The sequence below is a fragment of the Morone saxatilis genome, unplaced genomic scaffold (assembly GCF_004916995.1).
Source record: "Morone saxatilis isolate NCDOM2014 unplaced genomic scaffold, NCSU_SB_2.0 Contig22, whole genome shotgun sequence".
Classification (NCBI taxonomy): domain Eukaryota; kingdom Metazoa; phylum Chordata; class Actinopteri; family Moronidae; genus Morone; species Morone saxatilis.
Window position 1 is genome coordinate 21,857,300 of NW_023339785.1, and position 19,555 is coordinate 21,876,854.

The 19,555-nt window shown below is 40.3% G+C and overlaps 3 protein-coding genes across 4 annotated transcripts; 1 reads left to right on the top strand and 2 right to left on the bottom strand.

The window, feature by feature from the left end:
- Positions 1 to 360: 360 nt before the first annotated feature.
- Positions 361 to 9,238, top strand: pld7 (phospholipase D family, member 7; the record flags this gene model as incomplete). The annotated part of the gene is given in 11 exon segments (XM_035669551.1): positions 361 to 462; positions 2,276 to 3,253; positions 3,471 to 3,658; positions 3,805 to 3,979; positions 4,332 to 4,446; positions 5,157 to 5,284; positions 6,015 to 6,218; positions 6,635 to 6,774; positions 6,904 to 7,069; positions 7,156 to 7,255; positions 7,968 to 9,238. Coding segments are annotated over 11 exon segments (2,499 nt in total), but the record flags the coding sequence as incomplete, so codon positions are not given.
- A 253-nt stretch (positions 9,239 to 9,491) lies between these two features.
- smim19 (small integral membrane protein 19) lies at positions 9,492 to 12,011 on the bottom strand. Its single transcript, XM_035669553.1, has 3 exons — positions 11,723 to 12,011; positions 10,776 to 10,900; positions 9,492 to 10,075 (listed from the first exon to the last, which is right to left on the bottom strand). The coding sequence occupies exons 1-3, from the start codon at positions 11,854 to 11,856 to the stop codon at positions 10,017 to 10,019; spliced, it is 318 nt and encodes a 105-aa protein (XP_035525446.1). The 5' UTR covers positions 11,857 to 12,011; the 3' UTR covers positions 9,492 to 10,016.
- A 600-nt stretch (positions 12,012 to 12,611) lies between these two features.
- On the bottom strand, positions 12,612 to 18,785 carry LOC118333655 (serine/threonine-protein kinase Nek5-like). Of its 2 annotated transcripts, XM_035669395.1 has the most exons (9): positions 18,666 to 18,785; positions 16,845 to 16,935; positions 16,431 to 16,525; positions 16,240 to 16,323; positions 15,880 to 15,941; positions 15,703 to 15,780; positions 15,306 to 15,360; positions 14,917 to 15,105; positions 12,612 to 14,398 (listed from the first exon to the last, which is right to left on the bottom strand). In XM_035669395.1, the coding sequence occupies exons 1-9, from the start codon at positions 18,777 to 18,779 to the stop codon at positions 13,586 to 13,588; spliced, it is 1,581 nt and encodes a 526-aa protein (XP_035525288.1). In that variant the 5' UTR covers positions 18,780 to 18,785; the 3' UTR covers positions 12,612 to 13,585. The 2 variants fall into 2 exon arrangements, with proteins under 2 accessions (XP_035525288.1, XP_035525287.1); XM_035669394.1 differs by having other exon boundaries at positions 15,703 to 15,941.
- Between the last annotated feature and the right edge of the window lie 770 nt (positions 18,786 to 19,555).

The window sequence follows — 19,555 nt, forward strand, 5'->3', positions numbered from 1 at the left end:
ATGTGGCTTAATGTAGCATCAGGCAGCACTGTTTTATATCTTTATTGTGCAGTGTAATTAAGATTATATTATACCTGTAATGTATAATGTAATGCTCTTTATTTATAGCTTTATTCACCTTTTAAATGACACTGCTGTATATATGTTTTGTCCTGTGCAATTGTATTTATTTACACTGTGCCTCCTTTTGTTCCATGTCACATCTGTGTATAAAAAGATGTATTGTACATATTTATAACTCTTATTCTGAAGTCTATCTTGTCTTATCTCATCTGATATCTCTCTGTATACCTGTATATAACTGAAGCTGATGTTTCCTCCTCATTAACTCTGCACATATAACTCATTTTGTCCCGTCAGGAGTCGGATGAGTCAGACTCTCTCCAGAGCCAAGTGATGGAGACGCATCCGAGTCCCGTGGCCGAGCTGGAGGAGGAAACTGCTGAGGAGGCGGATGTTACGGTACTCTATAATTCACCCTACAGAAAACCCAAACAAACACACACCTCTGGCTGCCAGATGTTCAGCTGTATAGGCCCAGTAAGCTGTCTACAGTTGTGCCTGGGCGTGGCACCACTCCTGTTCATTCAGCCATGTGGAGAGAGGAATAACGTCAGGAAGGGTTGTCAGGCAGGAGTGTCTTTATCTGCTTGTGGAGGAATAAAGCTGATTATATATTAAGCCCGTGAGTCAGTTATTTAAAACAGGAGAGCTGAACCGTTTACTGGAGGCTTTAGGTTGTGTTAAAGTCAGTATTTGTGTGTTTATATGTTTGTTTTCTATCATTATCACATCAAGACAACATGATAAACCTTTATCATGAGAATAAAGATCTCAGCATTGTTTGAACAGTAATAGAGATACATTTATTTGAAAGAATAAGTATGAAACATATATAAAACTTAAATTAAGAAGTATTAGATATGACCTTACTTTCTGTCCACATACTGATTTTAAGTCGGGGCTCTCAAACTCAAATTGTCTTGGGGCTGCTGCTCGCAATAAGTTAAATTACTACAAGAAAGCGTCATATTCTGAAAGATAACATCACACAGTAACGAAACTGATCATTTTCTATGAGCTTTGTTGTTTTTATTCAAACACCAAATGCAGTTCCGACACCTGCTCTCTTCTTATCAACCGTTTGAAAGCAATAACAAACACCTTTGACCTGTGACGTTATTCTGTACCAAACAAAATACACAGATAGAATTGTGTTTTTATTTTAATTGCATATGAAGGGGAAGTTTNNTTATATTATATTTTAATAACCCTGGAAATTGACCCTGCGCCGAAAGTTTGAGTTTAAATATTTATGTACAGATGTTATATGCAGTGCTGCACTATTTAAAGGGTGAATTTCATAAGCTTTAGTTTAGAACTAGACCGACATATCAACCAATATTATCTTACTGCAGATATCAGTGTTTGAATTAGGCCCCTTTTCACAGCAGAAATCACAATGTTCACGATGTTCTCAGCAGTCATACCAGAGCCAGCCTGAGCAATAACAGGACCCTGAAACCGAAGACGCTCATCCATCCATCATTAATAAAACATGTAAAAAGGTGTGAAACAGAGGAAAGAATCAGGTGGCAGATATTCAGTTACATAGTCAATATAACGTAAATTAAATACTGCTGGGAAAGAAAGTCACATGTCAGCGGTTATTGTTAATGGGAGGAGGACAACAATTACATCTTGTTGTAAAGTTACAGCAGCATCCACAGAAACAGGACCAGCAGACCGGCCGCGCCCCGATGAACCGCCCTCTGTGTCTCTTTTGAAAAATGCCAGGTGGTTGCCGTCTGTGTCAGTGTGTATTTATGAAAAAAACAAAGCATTGTGGATTGCGAAAAGATGCCATTGCCACGGCAACACGTTCATAAACAAATATTGACATCCATGACGACGACAGTCCGCGGTGGTGGCCCGTGCTGAGGTGGATCAGACAGGAGAGCTCATTTGAATAGGTGTGGCTATTCTAGCTACCGCAGTGCTACAGACGCCTCTCAAGGTAATTACAGGTGGAAATATTATCAGGACAAGGAACAAAAGACTGGAGGAGTTTGAAAATGTCTGTTGATGTTTAACTGCTAGTGTTTTCTAAAGGTATTTTGGGTGTTGTGTGCAACTAAAGGTATTTTTATGAAGCTATTCAGAGTCACTGGGTTAAAACTAATGTGCATAATGAGAGAGATGTTATATTAGATACATTTTTATACATGCAAACAAGATGCATGTTTTTTTTCTAATAAAGTTCTGCCTTCCTCAGGAGCTGAAGGATTGTAGTGTCGTGCTGGACCGTTTCTGGGCTGACGACAAGGCTGCAAGAAGAGAGCTTGAAGAGAGAGACGAAATGAACCGCAAAGGTGGGAAACCCGTCTCCCGAATCCCTACTTTCCTCAAACGACCTAACAGTGCGAGCCAGGACCGGGAGCTGCCTCTTCCCAGAAAAGATACCCCCGTCCACGTAGCTCAGCCTCCCAAGAAAGCTGGAAGTGGAAGCGTCGAGGCCTCGAAGTCAAAGCCGAGCGACGGCAGAGAAACCGCACTCCCCCTGCTGTCGGTACGCACCCCCAAGATCGGCTTTGAAGCCCCTTCTCCGTTCATCAGCACGGAGCACGCCACTGCAGCGGCCCATAGTTCTCTAATCACTACACCAAAGAGCTGGAGTCTGTCTGAGTCTGTGCAGTGCCCTCTTATGACTGTAAGCCCCAGGCCCGCACTCAGACCAGAGCGAGGGTCAGAGCAACAGTTACCAGACAAAAGCAAAACCTTTGAACTAGTAGCTGACACCCTCCCGGACGCCCCCATATCTCTACTTCCACATGAGGGCCCCATCAGCCAAAAGCCACCGAAAGACACAGAGGAGAAGCACGATGCTGCGGTTAAAAGCAGGGTTACCCTCTCTCCCTCCGGAGATACCAGAAAGTCGGAGACTGCGGAGATCCTTCAGGCACCCGGGCTGAGCAAAGAGGAGGCTATCATGGACGAAGAGCCGCCGTGGGAGACGGAACCGCTGAACACACTTGAATTAAAGGACAGCAGATCTTCGTCAGACGTTGAATGTGAGGATGACTCGGCAGGCGAAAAGTCTGAGGGCCGTGAGTCAGGAGAGGTGAAGGAGCTTCATGCATTACCACTTACGAGCGAGTTGGAGCCTTCAGATCCCGCGATGGAAAGAGCCGGTGTTGATGAATCGACCTCTCCTGTGGCACCCGAGAAGGCTGCGAAAGCTCGATCAGCCAAGGTGAGTTATGTTGTTGTGTTTGCCTCGTAGATTCCACAGATATCAGTCATACTGTTCTCGGTGGCCTCAACAGAGTCACGCATATAAATTGGGAGTTTGGCCACACCCTGTATGCAGTAACAGCTTTGGTATGAAGCACAGTCCTCAGCTGTTTCCCACTCTCCTGTCAAACTTTACACATTTGTTCACAAGTTAAAACTGTGCTTTTGTTTTGTAGAGCTCTGGGTGCTCCAGTTTCTCCCTCTTCTACATCCTGCCCACCACCCTGCTGTTCCTAGGGGGGTTTGGCCAGCATGTTTGGCACTATGGCTTTCCCATGTCTGTGGCTCAGCTCACAGCTCAGCTGGAACTGAACATGCTGGAGGGCTTCGGCTTAGTGCCAGAGCCCTGCAGCACTGACTGTAGGTAAGAAAATGATCCACATGTTGTTCTTTTGAGCTGTTTGCTGTATAAGTCGAATTTGTGAAACTTGCCTTATCAGAGCTCAGAGGTTGAACAGCTGTTGTATTTAAAATGATGACTGGATTCTAGCTTTCCTCTCCCTTACTCAGAGTGCGTCTGGTGGAGAGCATCCCTGTAGGCCTCTACCCGTCTACTCCCTCGCCCAGACAGAGCATCGCAGACAGCTGGCTACATCTGCTGGACAAGGCCGACAGCTCGGTCAACATCGCCGCTTTCTACTTCACACTACGAGGCAACGACTCCGCTGAGTCCACTGACTCTCAGGTTAGTTCAGTGTAGTGCCCTGGTCTCGTGACGCAGCGTATCAAGCATTTATAACTGAATATATTGACCCGAACTCAGATCGGCTTGTGGTCACTGCTGGTATTGTTATCTCATAAGAGGCCCACTTCAGAAAGAGCAACGCAAACAGCAGTTTCTGTACATTTCTATATCTTCTTTGTTGTGCTCCTTTCTTATCATTTCTGAATGTAGAGTTTTTATTTTAATTGTGTATGAAGGGGTAGTTTAAATATATATAGAAAACTAATAGAAAAGGCTGGATTATATTATATTTTATATATAGATGGAGATCCCTGCTCTCATGTGTTATTATACATTTCCACATGTTCTGCAGGGAAGAGCGGTCTTTGAGCAGCTTAAACAACTTGAATCCAAAGGTGTGAAACTCCAGATTGCCGTCAACGCCCCCCAGACCTCAACTCTAGACACAGCAGAATTAGCAGCAACAGGTACACCATCATTACCTGATAACATGGAGCACATTGTGTCATCTCTCTATTGTGTGCAGCACAAATTAAAGCTGAACTGAGAGGCACTGGTGTAATCACTGCAACCAGTCACATATTAGATGGGGAACTTGAACTTACATATTTCCCTGGTGACAACAGCTCCTATACACACACACACACACACACACATACATACACAGAGTGGACAGCAGACCCTGAACTGGGTGAAGTGAAGAGAAGTAAAACATAGAAAAAGCAGAAGGCGATATCTACAACAGCTTTGTTACAGCGAATTGCTAGAAGATATTGTTTCTCTCGCCACAAAAGCACTTCATCCCAGCTCTCCCCAGCAACCTGCCAGGGTTATATGGGTTAAACGCTATATGGACACAAGCCCTGAGTCTCTAATTGAGGCTGCAGACAGGAAATAGCATCCCATCACCACTGAGAGCCAACAAATTCACCCTGTTGATCCAAACGTGAGATTTAGATACATTTCTGCCCTCAGGAATTTAAAATTAAGAGCAAAAGAGAAAATGTGTCTGGGAATTCTCTATCCATAAAAAACGTTGGATGTTTGTACCTTCTCTTAACTAATTTAACTCATCAGTTGTTGTTTTTTTTAAACCAAGATACAAAACGGGAAACATTGTGGGGGTTATAACCCTGCAGTGATTTCTCATCGTGTGCTTTTTGTTTTTGTTGTTCAGGTGCAGAAGTCAGAGAGGTGGACCTCAAGGCTGTCACTGGAGGCATTGTCCACACCAAGCTGTGGGTGGTGGATCAAAAGCACTTGTACTTGGGTAGTGCCAACATGGACTGGCGCTCTCTAAGTCAGGTAACACGGAGAAAAATGTGCATTTTCAAGTGTATCTGCGTCAGCGGGGGCACGGGATAAGACATTACGTCACTACGTTTACCCCGAGCGATCATTTGCATCAGGAGGAAGAGGTTCATTACAGTTCACTCAAAGATTAAATTACTGTAGATTTGTAGATCTGATGTCCCAGACAGTTAATAGCATGGGCCTGACTCTGAGGTAAAAGCTCTTTCACTGCAGATAAAACATACTCTCCAGTCTCAGATTCAACTGAGCAGAAAGGCACTTTTATTTGGAGCACCTTAACTTAGTGTTTTATTACACAAGTGAAATGAAGTGCGCTACAATGAGACAGCAGTTTGTAGATTCAGACTGTGCGCTGTTGAACGTAACAGACTTGTGTAATAAACTAAAACAGCTGTGGTATCAATGCCTGCCTGATATTCATGTGTTCATTAGAAGCAAGTAATATTTATAAGCAACTTAAAGCTTATTATTAGTGGTTAGTATTAAGTGAAGGCCATTTTAGTTCCAAAAGGTGGATAAATAGACATTTTCCTGATCTATATATTGACTGAAATAATCTTGCTGCTTAGAGTTCAGAGGTTGTAATCAGGAAATCCAATTCATGACTCATTAAATCTGCTTCCTGGAGCAGGCCGATGACCCCCCACTGCTTGCATACAGTCTCAGTGGTAGTTGTGTCTGTAACCGGATTCATTCCTCCTGTGTGCTTTGTTGAATCAAGGTGAAGGAGGTCGGCCTGTCGGTGGAGGACTGCAGCTGTCTGGCCCAGGATGCGTTTCGGATCTTTGGGGTGTACTGGAGCCTCGGCGGCGCGAGCAACGGCTCCCTGCCACCGTACTGGCCGGCTCGTCTCACTGCCCTGTCCAGCTCCCAGAATCCCCTGCACCTGAAGTTCAACGGTGTGCCTGCTCAAGTCTATCTGTCTGTAAGTTTCCTTCGAGAGGAATCCTTTAAAAATCTGCTTTTTTTTTTTAAAAAAAATTTAGGGGCTTTTGGTTGTTTTAAAACATGAATTTATTTTAAGGGCTAATACAGGACTATTTCTTCTTTTGGAATACAAAATCGAGATCAGTAACTGACATTGTGCAGATTTAAGTGGAATTATATTATTAGTGTTGAAGCTTTTCATCCAAATCAGTAAAAGCACAGTGTAAATCCTAATTAATGGGTATGTATTTCCTTCCCATCCTTATAAAGTTTATTGATATAACGGTATTTCTGACGTTCTGGATAAGACGAGGGGTGTGTCCAGCTTTGCATCCAGCTGTGTTTAGAGTCTTCTTCCTCTCTCTGGTTGCTCCCATGGTTTCTTACCTCCTGTCTTACATCCGTTTCCTGCAGAGTGCCCCTCCGCAGATCTCCGCTCGCGGCCGCTCAGATGATCTCTCCACCATCCTGTCCGTCATCGACGACGCCCAGAAATTCATCTACATCTCTGTCATGGACTATCTTCCTCTGTCTGAGTACACAGAGCCACTCAGGTGACGAGCAATGTTTACAGGTTACAATAGTAAATCAAGTTAAATGATTAGATACGGGGATTACAGTAACAAGCAATTTGATACAGACTAGTTCCTGGACCCTGATCAAGCTGTGTGTTTGTCTCTCAGGTTCTGGCCCGCCATCGACTCGGCGCTGCGTGCTGCAGCCTGCACCAGAGACGTACAGGTGAGACTCCTGGTGAGCTGCTGGAAACACTCACCTGGCGCCATGTTCACCTTCCTGCAGTCCCTGCTGGTGCTCAACAAGCCTCCACTGAAGTGTGACATCGACGTGGTACGTTGCACGGTGACTGAGACGCAGTGTCCCCTAACAGGATGGAGATCAGTCCTAAACTCCTGCCGTTTTTTGTTTCTGTGCAGAAAATCTTCACAGTGCCTTCAACAGCAGAGCAGATGAAGATTCCCTTTGCACGAGTCAATCATGCCAAGTACATGGTCACAGACAGAGTGGTCTATATAGGTACGCTGTTAGCACTTATTACTTCAAACTGAACAGTATCAACTGGGACAGGCTCAGGTGCTGTACTTTATATTTCTGCTACATTTCAGAGGGAAATATTGTACTTTTTACTCTTACAAATACAATTACTGGTATTCTTGCATATTATTTTGAATTTATCATTAGCTATGAAATGTGACGCTTTGTTCAGAGAAGAAATACATGTCCCTCTTATCAAGACATTTAAGTCTGGAACTGAGTCATAAAAACAGAAGTAATATAAAACAATTCCACCAGGAGCAGATCAGCTTGTCTCCCTTTTAAACAAGTTGGCTGAAATCACTTTAAATATGAAATTAAACATATTTAAATATTCTTTATGCACCGCAAAATATAAGCTTTTTTAGGCCTTTAGGTTATAGACAGGAATGTCTTATAAAATAAAAGTTTTTGCAGATTTAACTGCACAACAAAGTTTGGTGTTGCTAATTTATAACCCTGTAATTTTATTGACCCTTAAAACAATTCCAAACACTCAAACAGTAAATAATCTTTTACCGCACAATGTGGGAAAGATCAATACACGCAGCCAACATGATTACCGTCTAGCTTTTTAGTATTTACTAGATATTTTCTTAAATGGAACCAATGTGGTGGTGAGAAAAGAAAGATGTTCGTCTTATTAGTTCCTCCAACTGTCATTGAATCTAACTGACTGCTTCTGCGTGCACAGGGACGTCCAACTGGTCGGAGAACTACTTCACCCAGACAGCCGGCGTGGGCTTGGTAGTCAACCAGACCGGCTCTGAGGTTAAAAAAGGCCAAGAGACTCTGCAGAGTCAAGCAGAGGAGCTCTTCCTCAGAGACTGGACGTCCCAGTATGCCAGCACGCTCTCTGTTGGCGCCGCGGACGCCTGCCCTCGTGGTCCACACTGAGGGTTCGCTGTTCAATAAAGCACCTTGCATTGTAGATGAGCATCACGCTTGTTCCTGCCACTTGAATTTTATTTTTTACTTGTGAAGAATCCGCTTGCTGTACTGTGTGAATGAACACTGTTTATTTTGTTGCTGTAACCTGATTCGCTGCCTGATTCTTTTTTTGTACATAATTGCGTTTTTTATATTTCGTTTCAAAAACAGGTTATTTTTATACTCTGTGTATTGTTCCGACAATTGTCTTACATGAGTTAAGACGCAAGGGAATCCGCTTTGTACAATTAATTTTATGCCTGGAGCATTTTTTTTTTATACTTTTGCCAAAGAGGTGCGAGAGGTGGTCAGATGTGTGTGTTGTATATTTCTCTTCTCTGGCTCCTGTTGCTGTATTGATAATTACGGAATATCCATATCCTTCATCATTTTCTGACCAGGGTTATCTATTGTATGCTTGAGGTCTTGTTTCTGTTATCAGTACACATGCTGCATCAGTTCGTACTATTCAACTTCCTGACTCTGGATGAAACAGGAGCAGTTTACTGTATAAATAAAACCTGGTTGGTGATCTCTGAAAGCTTCTTGAGTTAAACATTGCTCCACTAATGCAGTCATAGTGGTTTTAAGTGTTGAGTTGACCAGAGTCACCAAACCTTTTCATACTTACCTCTCCATGCAGTTCCTTTTGGTTCAAGACTTAAGGATTTAATTTGTGGTGCTCCAAACATCAACAACTCTACATGCTGTACATGCTATCAGCTCTGTGTACTTGGACATAGTGGTGCTTTGAACTAACATGATAACAGTAAAAGCGAATGTGAAGCAGGTATAATGTTCACCATCTTAGTTTAGCATGTTAGCATGCGACATTTATTAATTAGCACTAAAGTACAGCTGATGGGAATGTCAGTAGTTTTGTATCTGCTCATAAACCAAAGTACTGGACACAGCTGAAGATCCCCTCCAGATGTTTTAAGACAAATAAAAAGGCTCTGCTTGGAATAATAATGTGTCTGAAATGTTTGTTTTCTTCCACAAAGAAGTTCAAGAACTTCCTAAAATGACATCCACTCCGTCCTCATTGGAACATTTTACAATCCATGAATTATTTTTAATTTCTAAAGTTTGACAGATGGACAAAAGACATTTAAGGTGAGCACAGAGAAACTTTCCCATTTCAGCAAATTAATAGTGTCAAACTGCACATAACATCTCAGTGAAGTAAATTCTGACCAGTTGGTGGCGCTAGATGAAATGATAAGCAAATGAAGCATCATCATTATTAAATTAACTCAGGTCTTATAATCAAAACATTTCCAGTTGCTTTCAGTTAATGTGTCTTTATTTTTCACATTTCAGAATTTAAATTTTACTACCCAGAAAACATTCAAAAACAAGTAAAAATACAAATATAACTAGAACCTATGTTAAATTTAAGGGACATTTGTTATACGTGCAAAAACATTTCTTCATGGTGGACTTTATTTTATATCTCACGCCTTACTAAAAGTATCTCAGGGACATCTGCTGCAGTTACACGTTTATCATTCCTCAAGGCGGAGGAAGACTCACTGCTCGATGCCACATTCCCCCTTTTGCCCTTGGCTTCTCCCTCCATCCGGCGACACCTACTCCAAGCATAACAGACGAAGAAGAGACAACAGAAGGTGAATGAAGAGGCTCCTCATCGGAGGAGCCAAACAGAAACAACCAGGATAGGAGTTAGCAGGCCTCTGAACGATCTCTGATCACGACAGCCATCCGAGTCCTTTCCTATCCGTGTGTGCAGAGTGCTTGAGGACGCAGGAGTGTTTGCTCTGACAGAAAGGTTCGAGTTCCCCTCCGGCTCTCATTCCATGGACAGCTGCACACTGTCCGTCTGGCCCTGCTGCTGCTCAAACTTTCTGGCTAAAATACAAGAAGAACAAAAGACAGTTTACCTCAAGATTAGCCAAAAAGTCGACAGGCAAGACACACAGGCGCCTAGTTAGACTGATTGTGATCTAGGTCATCAAAATAAAACATAAGAAGTGTCAGTAGGGATGACAGACCCATCGGTATCATACGCCTTAAAGCTCATCGATTCCTTTAAATGATGCCAGCATGTTTTTCTGACAGCTGCAACTGTACAACAATGACGTCGAACTCAAACTCTACGCTGCTGGAAACTTGGAGCAAGAAGCAGTAATGGCAGCATGAAAGAAACAGTCCAAAGAGTGGCTTAATTTCATGTAGAAGCTCAAAATACTATAACTGTATTTTTCTTTCTACACTGTTTGAAGACGCAGAGATAATAAAACTGTTTCATTAATGCTCAGAACCTGATAACCTGCCTGATAACTACTTATTATAACTCTTTTCTCTACAGTAAGAACGGATGAAAGATACATTATGGACTATAAGCCTTAATATGGATGTGTGAAACTAGACTTTATGTTGTGGTAAAGTAAAAAATGTCTCCAAATTTGGAAAACTATACCCAACATATACACATATATACCTTATTATCAACCATTCTGTGGCCCCTACTGACCCCAAGTTGATCAAATTGGAAATCTGCCCCATTTTCTCCCCAGTAAAACCAGTCCAGAGCTCCACTGATGCTCACCCAGAGAGTACATCTCCAGCTGCTGTCTCAGGCGGACCTTCTGCAGGCTGTCGTAGAAGTTGGGCTCCGGGCTGCTGCCGGCGGCGGGAGGCAGAGTGAAGATGCGCATGATCTTCCTCTTGTTTCTAAATTAAAAGTGGACAAAGAGAGATAGAGAGAGAGAGAGATGTTAGAGAGAGACAGTGCAATGTAAAAACATTCAATAATATAAGGAACATTTATTTTAACAATTTAAACTCATTTAGATAGTTTAAATCTCTAAATCACCACCCAGAATTAAAATAATCATAGGAGAAGGAGACAGGGCTACTAAGGGTACTTTTAATTTAATTTATTCTTTATTATAAGTATTTTTCTTCTTACTAATGTCTATATTAATATATATACATTTGCTTTGGCCAATAAAGCCCCTTTGAACTGAACTGAATTGAGAATGGCTCTATAAAGAATACCATCATTTATTTCAGAATCAGAATCAGAAATACTTTAATAATCCCAGGGGGAATTATTTTTGTTCCAAACTCCAGTTATACAAGCAACATATATTAAGAACATATAAATATATATATAAAAGATCAAATGTACAGTTTAATAATGTGCAAAAAATGATTGTCCCAATTTCTGACAGTAGATTACACTAATAATTAAATTAAAACAATCATTTCAAATTGCATTACGTTTGGAGTATTATATATATATACGCCGAATTGTGCAGAAGACCCTAAAAATAGTTTTATTCATGAAATAATTCCACAAAAAGTGAGTACATAACAATTCAACCAAGAAAATACTAAAATGTGAATTTCTTTAATGGAGTACGGCGTAATTTTTTTTTTACATTTTTTTAGAGAGGACAGGAGAAGGAGAACTGTAACTGAACCAAACGCCTAAAGCACATCTATGATAAGCTTTGTGACAGAGTGAAGGGTTTAAAGTGTCAGTCTTACTTTCTGGCGTACATCAGCAGGCCGAAGCTGACCAGGATCACCAGCAGATACACATTAGTGGCCTCATTCCAGGCTTCGTGCACCGAGTAGTCGATGGACTCGGGCTCGTTCCCCAAAACCCCGTGAGCACCCATTGAAATACGACGACTGCTCCCCAAACTGTGCAGGGAAATGTGTGATTTTAAAAAAGAAATGCCACTAACTCTGCTTTCTTCGCTCCTGTTTATTAGCGACTGACTGAACAATGTAAACACTGCGACACAACTTCCGTCTTCTACTACTACTACGGTTTCCGGGGAGCTCTCACACTCTGTTGCCCCCTACAGGCAAACATTTAAACTCATGAAACATTCATAAAGAGTCTGTTTAAAGCGATATTATGTGACTTTTAAACTTTAAAAAACATATATAAAAGTTCCAGTTGATCAGGACGACAAATATATTAGTAATATTATAATAATATTACTAATATATGAGGCTATTTGCAGGATGTTTCTCACATTTTAGGTAAGAAGCCTGGGATCTGCGATAGTGAGGTAAATTCTTATACCTAATAATGATTTATTTATTTTATTTAATAACACCTCTACATGCAGCTATGGATATTTTCCATTTCACATAATCTGCATGTCTGTAAAAACTGGAATTTCTCCTACGGGGATCAATAAAGGAACATCTTATCTTATTTTAAATGATGTGAAGAAACCAGAGAAAACCCACACAGTCACAGGGGAAACTTTGACTAAAGGCTCCAGCCAGACAGATTTAAACTTAAGCCCTCCCTGCTATGAGATAACAGCACTGAATCACAGAGACACAGAAACACCTAGACAAAAGAAATATGAACTGAAATCTGTGTTATAACTTGCATTTATTTTCATCAGTATGAATATATAGAACAATCCCATGTATTATAAATGCACTTATATGGTTATAGCAAATTTAACTGAGGAGACGACCAGCATGTCTACACACAATTATCTAGAGTTACCAAGATGAAATTGAGCTTGGCAAATAACTCATAGGAATGCATGTTTGCAGAATGTATATGTGATAAAATCATCTTTCAAATTTCTCTTTCTTGAGACAATCCTGGAAAAAACTGTGAAAAAGTCCAGGATCCACTGGTCAGATCTTTGGGTACAGCCATGTGCACAACTATAAGTCGTCAAATAGAGATTTTTTTAAACCCTACACAAAGTGTGTATTACATTAATGTACAAAATAATGAAAAGAAAAGACAAAAAATCAACTCTATGTTCAAATTGCCAGCAACCACGGAGCTACTATCAGATCAAAACAAAAGTCATTATTTGTGTCTAATTTATATTAAATTAATATGTAACCTGTCAGATTGTACTGTACATTGTACACAACTGGCAGAAAAATCAATATACTGAATTTGTGGTGCAGAATAATTAATCAAGTTGTAACAGAAAATGTCCACTTTTTAGGTTGTTAGCTTTGTAAAACATCATGAAACAGCAATCCAGTTTTTACTCTTACAATAAATATTCAGCATTTCTTCAAGGAGTACTATCACAAATACAATTATTATTGACAATCCAATCAAAGTTAAAAACAAGATGTAATCACACAAAATAGTAAGTCATGATAATCACTTCAGAGGAAGATTTAGAGTACTATAACTATGGAGGAAATAGTAAATAGTACAAAATTTAAAAAAAAAGATTTAAGCCTGTTATGATGAACTGATATGGCATATAAAGGCATCATGTTTTGAAAAGTTATATTAAATAATCACACATGAAGATTAATTATACTTTTCTTTGGATATTCCCCATTAAATCTTACAAAACACATGTATTCATGTCACCTTAGCGACCCAGAAGCAACACGACTTTACATGCATTCCCATTCCAACTCTCTCTCATCCTCAAGGAAGGGGATGATGTGAATGAGGCCTTTGATCTCATCCAAACTGCCCTGCAACTCGTCTGCAGTCTGCCTGACGGAATGGACAAATTTCATGATCTCAGAGCATGTTTGACCATCTGCTGTTGTCTGTCTAATGTGGTGAATCTCTTTAGCATCCATGGCAATAAAGAAGATATCTGCTGCCACAAATAAAGCAGAAAGTGCACCAGTGGCTACCTCTGCCAGTCGTACTGTCCTGGATGCTTGTGCTGCGATTTTGCCAATGTTTACCACTCGAAGTACTCGAAACAGTTCGCTAACACCTCCTAAGCCCCTACCTATCCTTGTGCCAACCTTTGCAAAGTTTTCTTGATTTAAACTGCTGTCCTCATCAGTAGGCACATCCCCTGAGCAACCTCTGTTGATTGTCTCTAAACTCTTGCTGATCTCCTGCAGCCAGAGGGCCACTGCATTCATTTTCTCATCAAACTCTTTGATGATGCTTTGAACAGCTTTGCGATCAGAGGCCTGGTTGACCATGTTTGTGATATTTGAGGCACCGGCAGTGACCCCACCAGCAACACCCACCCCGATTCCCACACCAGTGACAATAAGTGAAGTTCCCAAAGTGAAGGGAGCCAGAACAAGACCCACGATGGAGGTAATCCCTCCCGCTGCTCCGATCACTCCTCCTGCCAGACTGCCGATGGTGGCGCCCTGGTGCACATTTTCCAAACTGTCGGCCACAGCTCTCAGCTTGCCCAACTGAGTCTGAAGGTGCTCTGCAGTTGTTTTACTCTATGCAAAAGACATAATCAGTGTCAGAGATACAGAAACATACAACTACTATCCAGGGCTGGGAGGGTTACTTAAATGTAATCTGATACACCTGTTACCTGTTGAAAAGTCTCACAATAATAAAGTAAGGTAACTTGATTACTTTCTGGTACTCTTGGAATACCTCGTTTTTCAAATATACAACTAAAGACAAGAAGAAAGAGAGAAATACAAATAAGATTACGTGTATTTGTGTATAAAACAACAAACATTTTAACCTAACTATAAATGCGTCCTCTGCTCAGTGTTATTATAAAGACGTTTGTATTTTAAATTGTAATCCCGTTAATAATCCCTATTTTTACTAAATGGAACTATAATCTGATTATGTCTTTTTTTACTGTCACTATTATGGATTACAGTTTCTTTTTTTTGTCTGCTAAGATACGAAGCTACGTGCCTATTCCGCAGGATTTTGTAATAGTTGGGGAAGAAGGTTGGGATCTGTGATAGTGAGGAAAATTACTGCTATGTCAAACCTTTTTTAGGAGACATTGTAAAACAATGGGACGCCCCAAAATCTCATAGGTTGTAGGTCTTGAGTTAGGGTCTCTCTGCAAAATGTCACTAAACAGTTCCTGAAACTCAGATGACCACTTGTCTTGGAGACGAGGGACAGGACCAGAAATAATTCTGGGGTTGAGGTCGACTGTGGTCTCTGCAGAGAACTGAAGAAGAATTATTGTTAGAAAACACTTGGTATATTTATAATCATCAGTCAGTAATCATTCAGTCCCACTGTACAGCCTCACAGAGCAGCAAGTGTGGCTGTAGACTTTTCTGTAATTTGTAATCTGATTTCTATTATAAATAATTTTTTTTAAATTACATTCATTTTTTATGACATGATCATCTCTGGGAAACTTACCGCTAATTTCTGAGTAAAGAGCTCATAGAGTATGCATCCCACCGACCAAATGTCACTACAAAATGAAGAAAGTATTATTATTATTAGTACTAGTACAGAAGAAATAAATGCACAACTAAGGTGCAACTCTGTATCACTTCCTTATTATGGCTTATAGTTTAGTTTACAATTAAACTGCCAACAGACAAATAGCAACTTTAACATTCATCTAAAAATGTTTATCTGGCCAGAAGAATAAATAATTGTTGTTTTGAACAGAGATGATTAATGTTTTTCTGCTATACTGCACATGAAGTAGAAAAACAAATGTGAAGACAAGGGACACTTTGAATAAACATAACAAACATTGGACTGGACGATTCTGTAAATTTTTTTATTCTGGTATGAAGCTTTTTACCTTTTAGTGTCATACGTTGCACTTGTGAAGACCTCTGGTGCCAGATAATTAATTGCTTCCCCTCCTGAACTCACATTGCTGTGTAAACAACAAACACAACATTTATATATGCATACAGTATATTGTACAGTATAGATACACTTTATATGTTTGTAATTAATAGGAGTTATACAGTACTTTCCCTCGAGTTTTCCAAATCCACCCAAGCGCAGAGTTCCCAATTCTGTGAAGAATATGTTCTAAAAAAAAAAAGAAAAACTCAAACTGTAACTTTGTCAGTAAACTAACTAGTGATGTTTCTGGTAAGTTCATTCATTCATATGGGGGTTATTACATTTCAGGGGTCACAGTTACCTGCTGTTTGATTTACACTGGGAAGAAAAGAGGTGTTTAAGTGTATGTATAAGTTCAACATGGTCAGAGATAAATGTAATTAGTTGTGTTTCGATTTATTTATATTACTATTAACGTTACAATTTATTCATTTAGAGGCTACATATTTTGTATGTTTTTGATGTACACACTGATTTGCTGTACCTGTGGCGTCAGATTTTTGTGAAACAAGCCGTTTTCATGAATGGTTCGCAGTGCCATACAGATTTCAACAATCCAGCTCAGTATCTAGAAAACATAAACATATATCAGAATCAGAATTATGTTACTAAAATCTTTTAATGATGCACTTAAGTGACGAAAGTGTAGAGATGGAATATCTTTTGCATGAATACCTGAGACTCATCAAGTATTGTCCCTTTGGTCTTTTCTGCAAGGCTCCCACCATGACAGTGCTCCGCCACTAGGTAGTATACGTCATGATCTTCATCTTAATGACAAAAGGGAAAAGAGTCACTGGTAGCATTTTCAAAGGAGTCATCTCTCACTATTGATAGCTGTATCACAAAAACTGTTTTATATTTTTCAAAAGTCCGTTCAGTTTAAGGAGATTATCTTTCGTCAATGTAGCAAATGGACTTGTGTTGTTTGTTGACTGGCTCCAAAGACCTCCATTCATTCATCTCAAAACAATCACTAGTTTAATAGTCTACCTTTACTATCATAACTTCATTACATGTACAATAATATTATATTTTGCAACAGTTTCAGAAGACTATTAAATGTGAAGCACATTTTTGACGACTTACCTTTAAAAGAATTCTTGGTGCTCGTAACATGAGGATGAATTATTGCATTGAGAGTTTCCATTTCTGAGATTAATGTTGCATTTGGGGAAATCTGTAAAAAAAAAAAAAATAGCACTGTGTAAGAATGGTCTGGAAGAGGCACCTGCAGCTGTGTGCCTGTATATAGTCAACAAAATACACTGAACATACACCTCCAGATTTACACCACCTTCTACCTCCAATTGTGCTATAAATATACATACACTATATTGACAAAAGTATTCGGCCACCTGACCATAATACCAACAGGTATTGTAATGACATTTTATTTGAATACATATACTTTAATATGGAGTTGGTCGCCCTTTTGCAGCTATAACAGCTTCCACTCTTCTTGGAAGGCTTTCCACAAGATTTTGGAGTGTTTCTGTGGGAATTTGGGCCCATTCATTCTGTAGAGCATTTATGATGATGATGTTGGACGAGAAGGCCTGGCTCGCAATGTCCTTTCCAGTTCATCCCAAAGGTGCTTGATGGGGTTGAGGCGTGGGCTCTGTGCAGGCCAGTCAAGTTCTTCCACACCGAACTCATCAAACCATGTCTTTATGGACCTTGCTTTGTGCGCTGGGGCACAGTCATGTTGGAACAGAAAAGGGCCTTCCCCAAACTGTTGCCACAAAGTTGGAAGCATAACATTGTCCAAAATGTCTTGATATGCTGAAGCATAGCCCTTCACTGGAGATAAGGGGCCTAGCCCAAACCCTGAAAAACAGCCCCATACTATTACCCCCCCTCCACCAAACTTCACCGTTGGCACAGTGCAGTCAGGCAGGTAACATTCTCTCGGCATCCGCCAAACCCAGACTCCACCATCTGACTGCCAAACAGAAAAGCGTTATTCATCACTCCACAGAACAGGTTTCCACTGCTTTTACGCTTCATGCGCCTTCGCAGTCATTGACCCAGCTCTGTGATTTCATGTGGTCTTCCACTTCATGGCTGAGTTGCTGTTGTTCCTAAACGCTTAATACAATATATCACTTACAGTTGACCGTGGAATATCCAGCAGGGATGAAATTTCACGAACAGTCTTATTGCAAAGGTGGCATCCTATCACAGCACCACCTTTGACGTCACTGAGCTCTTCAGAACGACGTATTTTGCATCACAAATGTTTGTAAATGGAGACTGCATGGCTAAGTGCTTGACTTTATACATCTGTGGCAAGGTCTGATTGAAACACCTGAATTCAAGAATTAACAATACTTTTGTCCATATAGTGTTTATGAAAAAATGATGCTCTTAATTGTGAAAATGAATCTTTATTTTGTAATGTCAAACAAGTTAATGCAGGTACTGTATGATGGACAATGATAACAGCCAACGAGATGCACTGTGTGCCTGTGGGTAGTTTACAGAACCGTGGGCACAGTTAGGTGTGTGGGCGCGGATTATGAATCCGAGGGTACAGATTTACAAATGTGTTTTTTTCCACAGCTGAGCCCCGGGGAGCTCTGTACTCCACCACCAACCCCAAGTGCATGCAATTAATGAAAGCTCAGATGAGGAAGAAGCATTATATCAGTTTATAACCCTTTCGTTTCACAGATGTTTATATTAGGGTCATAATAATTTTATTTCAAGCTAAACAAGACATCCTTTGCTATGTTAGATTTATAAATTAAAGTCTCAGTCCCATCGGTGAGTAACATATTGGGTATATAAGAATAGGCTCTATGGTTTGATTTGCTTACATCTCATTGCAGCTTAAAGGAAATCCTGGGCATACTCATTGTTTAGTGTGGAGTTACATTTAAAAAAAATAATGCGCTCAGCACTTACCTTCATCGTTCTTATGAAAAATCTGTCACCGTCCTTTGTGGCTGTAACCCAGTTTTCTGTTTCCTTTTCAATTGTGTAGCCCTCCTTCTGAAGGGTGCTCTGTTCGTTACCCATCTTGGTTGTAATCACCTAATGGCACACAACACAAACCAACACACACAGTTCAGTTCTATTTGTGTCAAATTATAATAGAAGGAGACTTTTCAAATAGAGCAGGTCTGGACTGTACTCCTTATAGACCCCACAATAACCATCCTGAGCAAGCACTTGGCAACAGTGGCAAGGAAACCCTACTTAAGAGGCCAAAATAGTAATCATATAAATTGTCCCGTGTAATTCTTTATTATTTATTTCTACAATATGCCACTACCTCCCTCTGTAACCTGTGCAATATTATAATTTAACTTTGAACCACGCCTGTATGACCATACTGTACATAGCTTGTTTTTTCTTGATATCTTGTATTTTTTCCTTTTTATTTTGTGTTTCTTTTGTTCTCATCTGCTGTGTTACACATCTGTAGCAGCTGTAACAAGTGAATTTCCCCAGTGTGGGATCAATTAAACCCACCCTGTATATATGCATTACATTAATGCACTCCTGTTGGTTTTTCTATCCTGCACATTGTAAATATTTTTCCTAGGCAAAAGCACCAAGTCAGAATTCATCTTGGCTGGATAAAGCACCAACAGTTCTCAGTTCTGTGTGTACTTGTAAAAAGTCCAGGGAACCACAAGGACAAAGTCAAGGTACCCTTATCTTCTCCTCTGTGTGCTACAATAAGAAAGGCCTCCACTGAAACCACAGAGAGCTTTTAATCTGAAATGGGTACAGTTAGTATTTATGCCTATATATATTCTACATAGTCATTGAAACTGTAGTGAAAGGTG

Coding starts and splice junctions, on each gene's coding strand:
- smim19 (XM_035669553.1), bottom strand. CDS start 11,856: ATGGGTGCTCACGGGGTTTTGGGGAACGAGCCCGAGTCCATCGACTAC. Junction 10,901..11,722: donor CTGCTGATGTACGCCAGAAA/GTAAGACTGACA, acceptor CTTTTAATTTAG/AAACAAGAGGAAGATCATGC. Junction 10,076..10,775: donor GCTGGAGATGTACTCTCTGG/GTGAGCATCAGT, acceptor CTTGTATTTTAG/CCAGAAAGTTTGAGCAGCAG.
- LOC118333655 (XM_035669394.1), bottom strand. CDS start 18,779: ATGGGTAACGAACAGAGCACCCTTCAGAAGGAGGGCTACACAATTGAA. Junction 15,942..16,239: donor ACAAAAATCTGACGCCACAG/GTACAGCAAATC, acceptor TTTTTTTTTTAG/AACATATTCTTCACAGAATT. Junction 15,361..15,702: donor GCAACGTATGACACTAAAAG/GTAAAAAGCTTC, acceptor TTCATTTTGTAG/TGACATTTGGTCGGTGGGAT.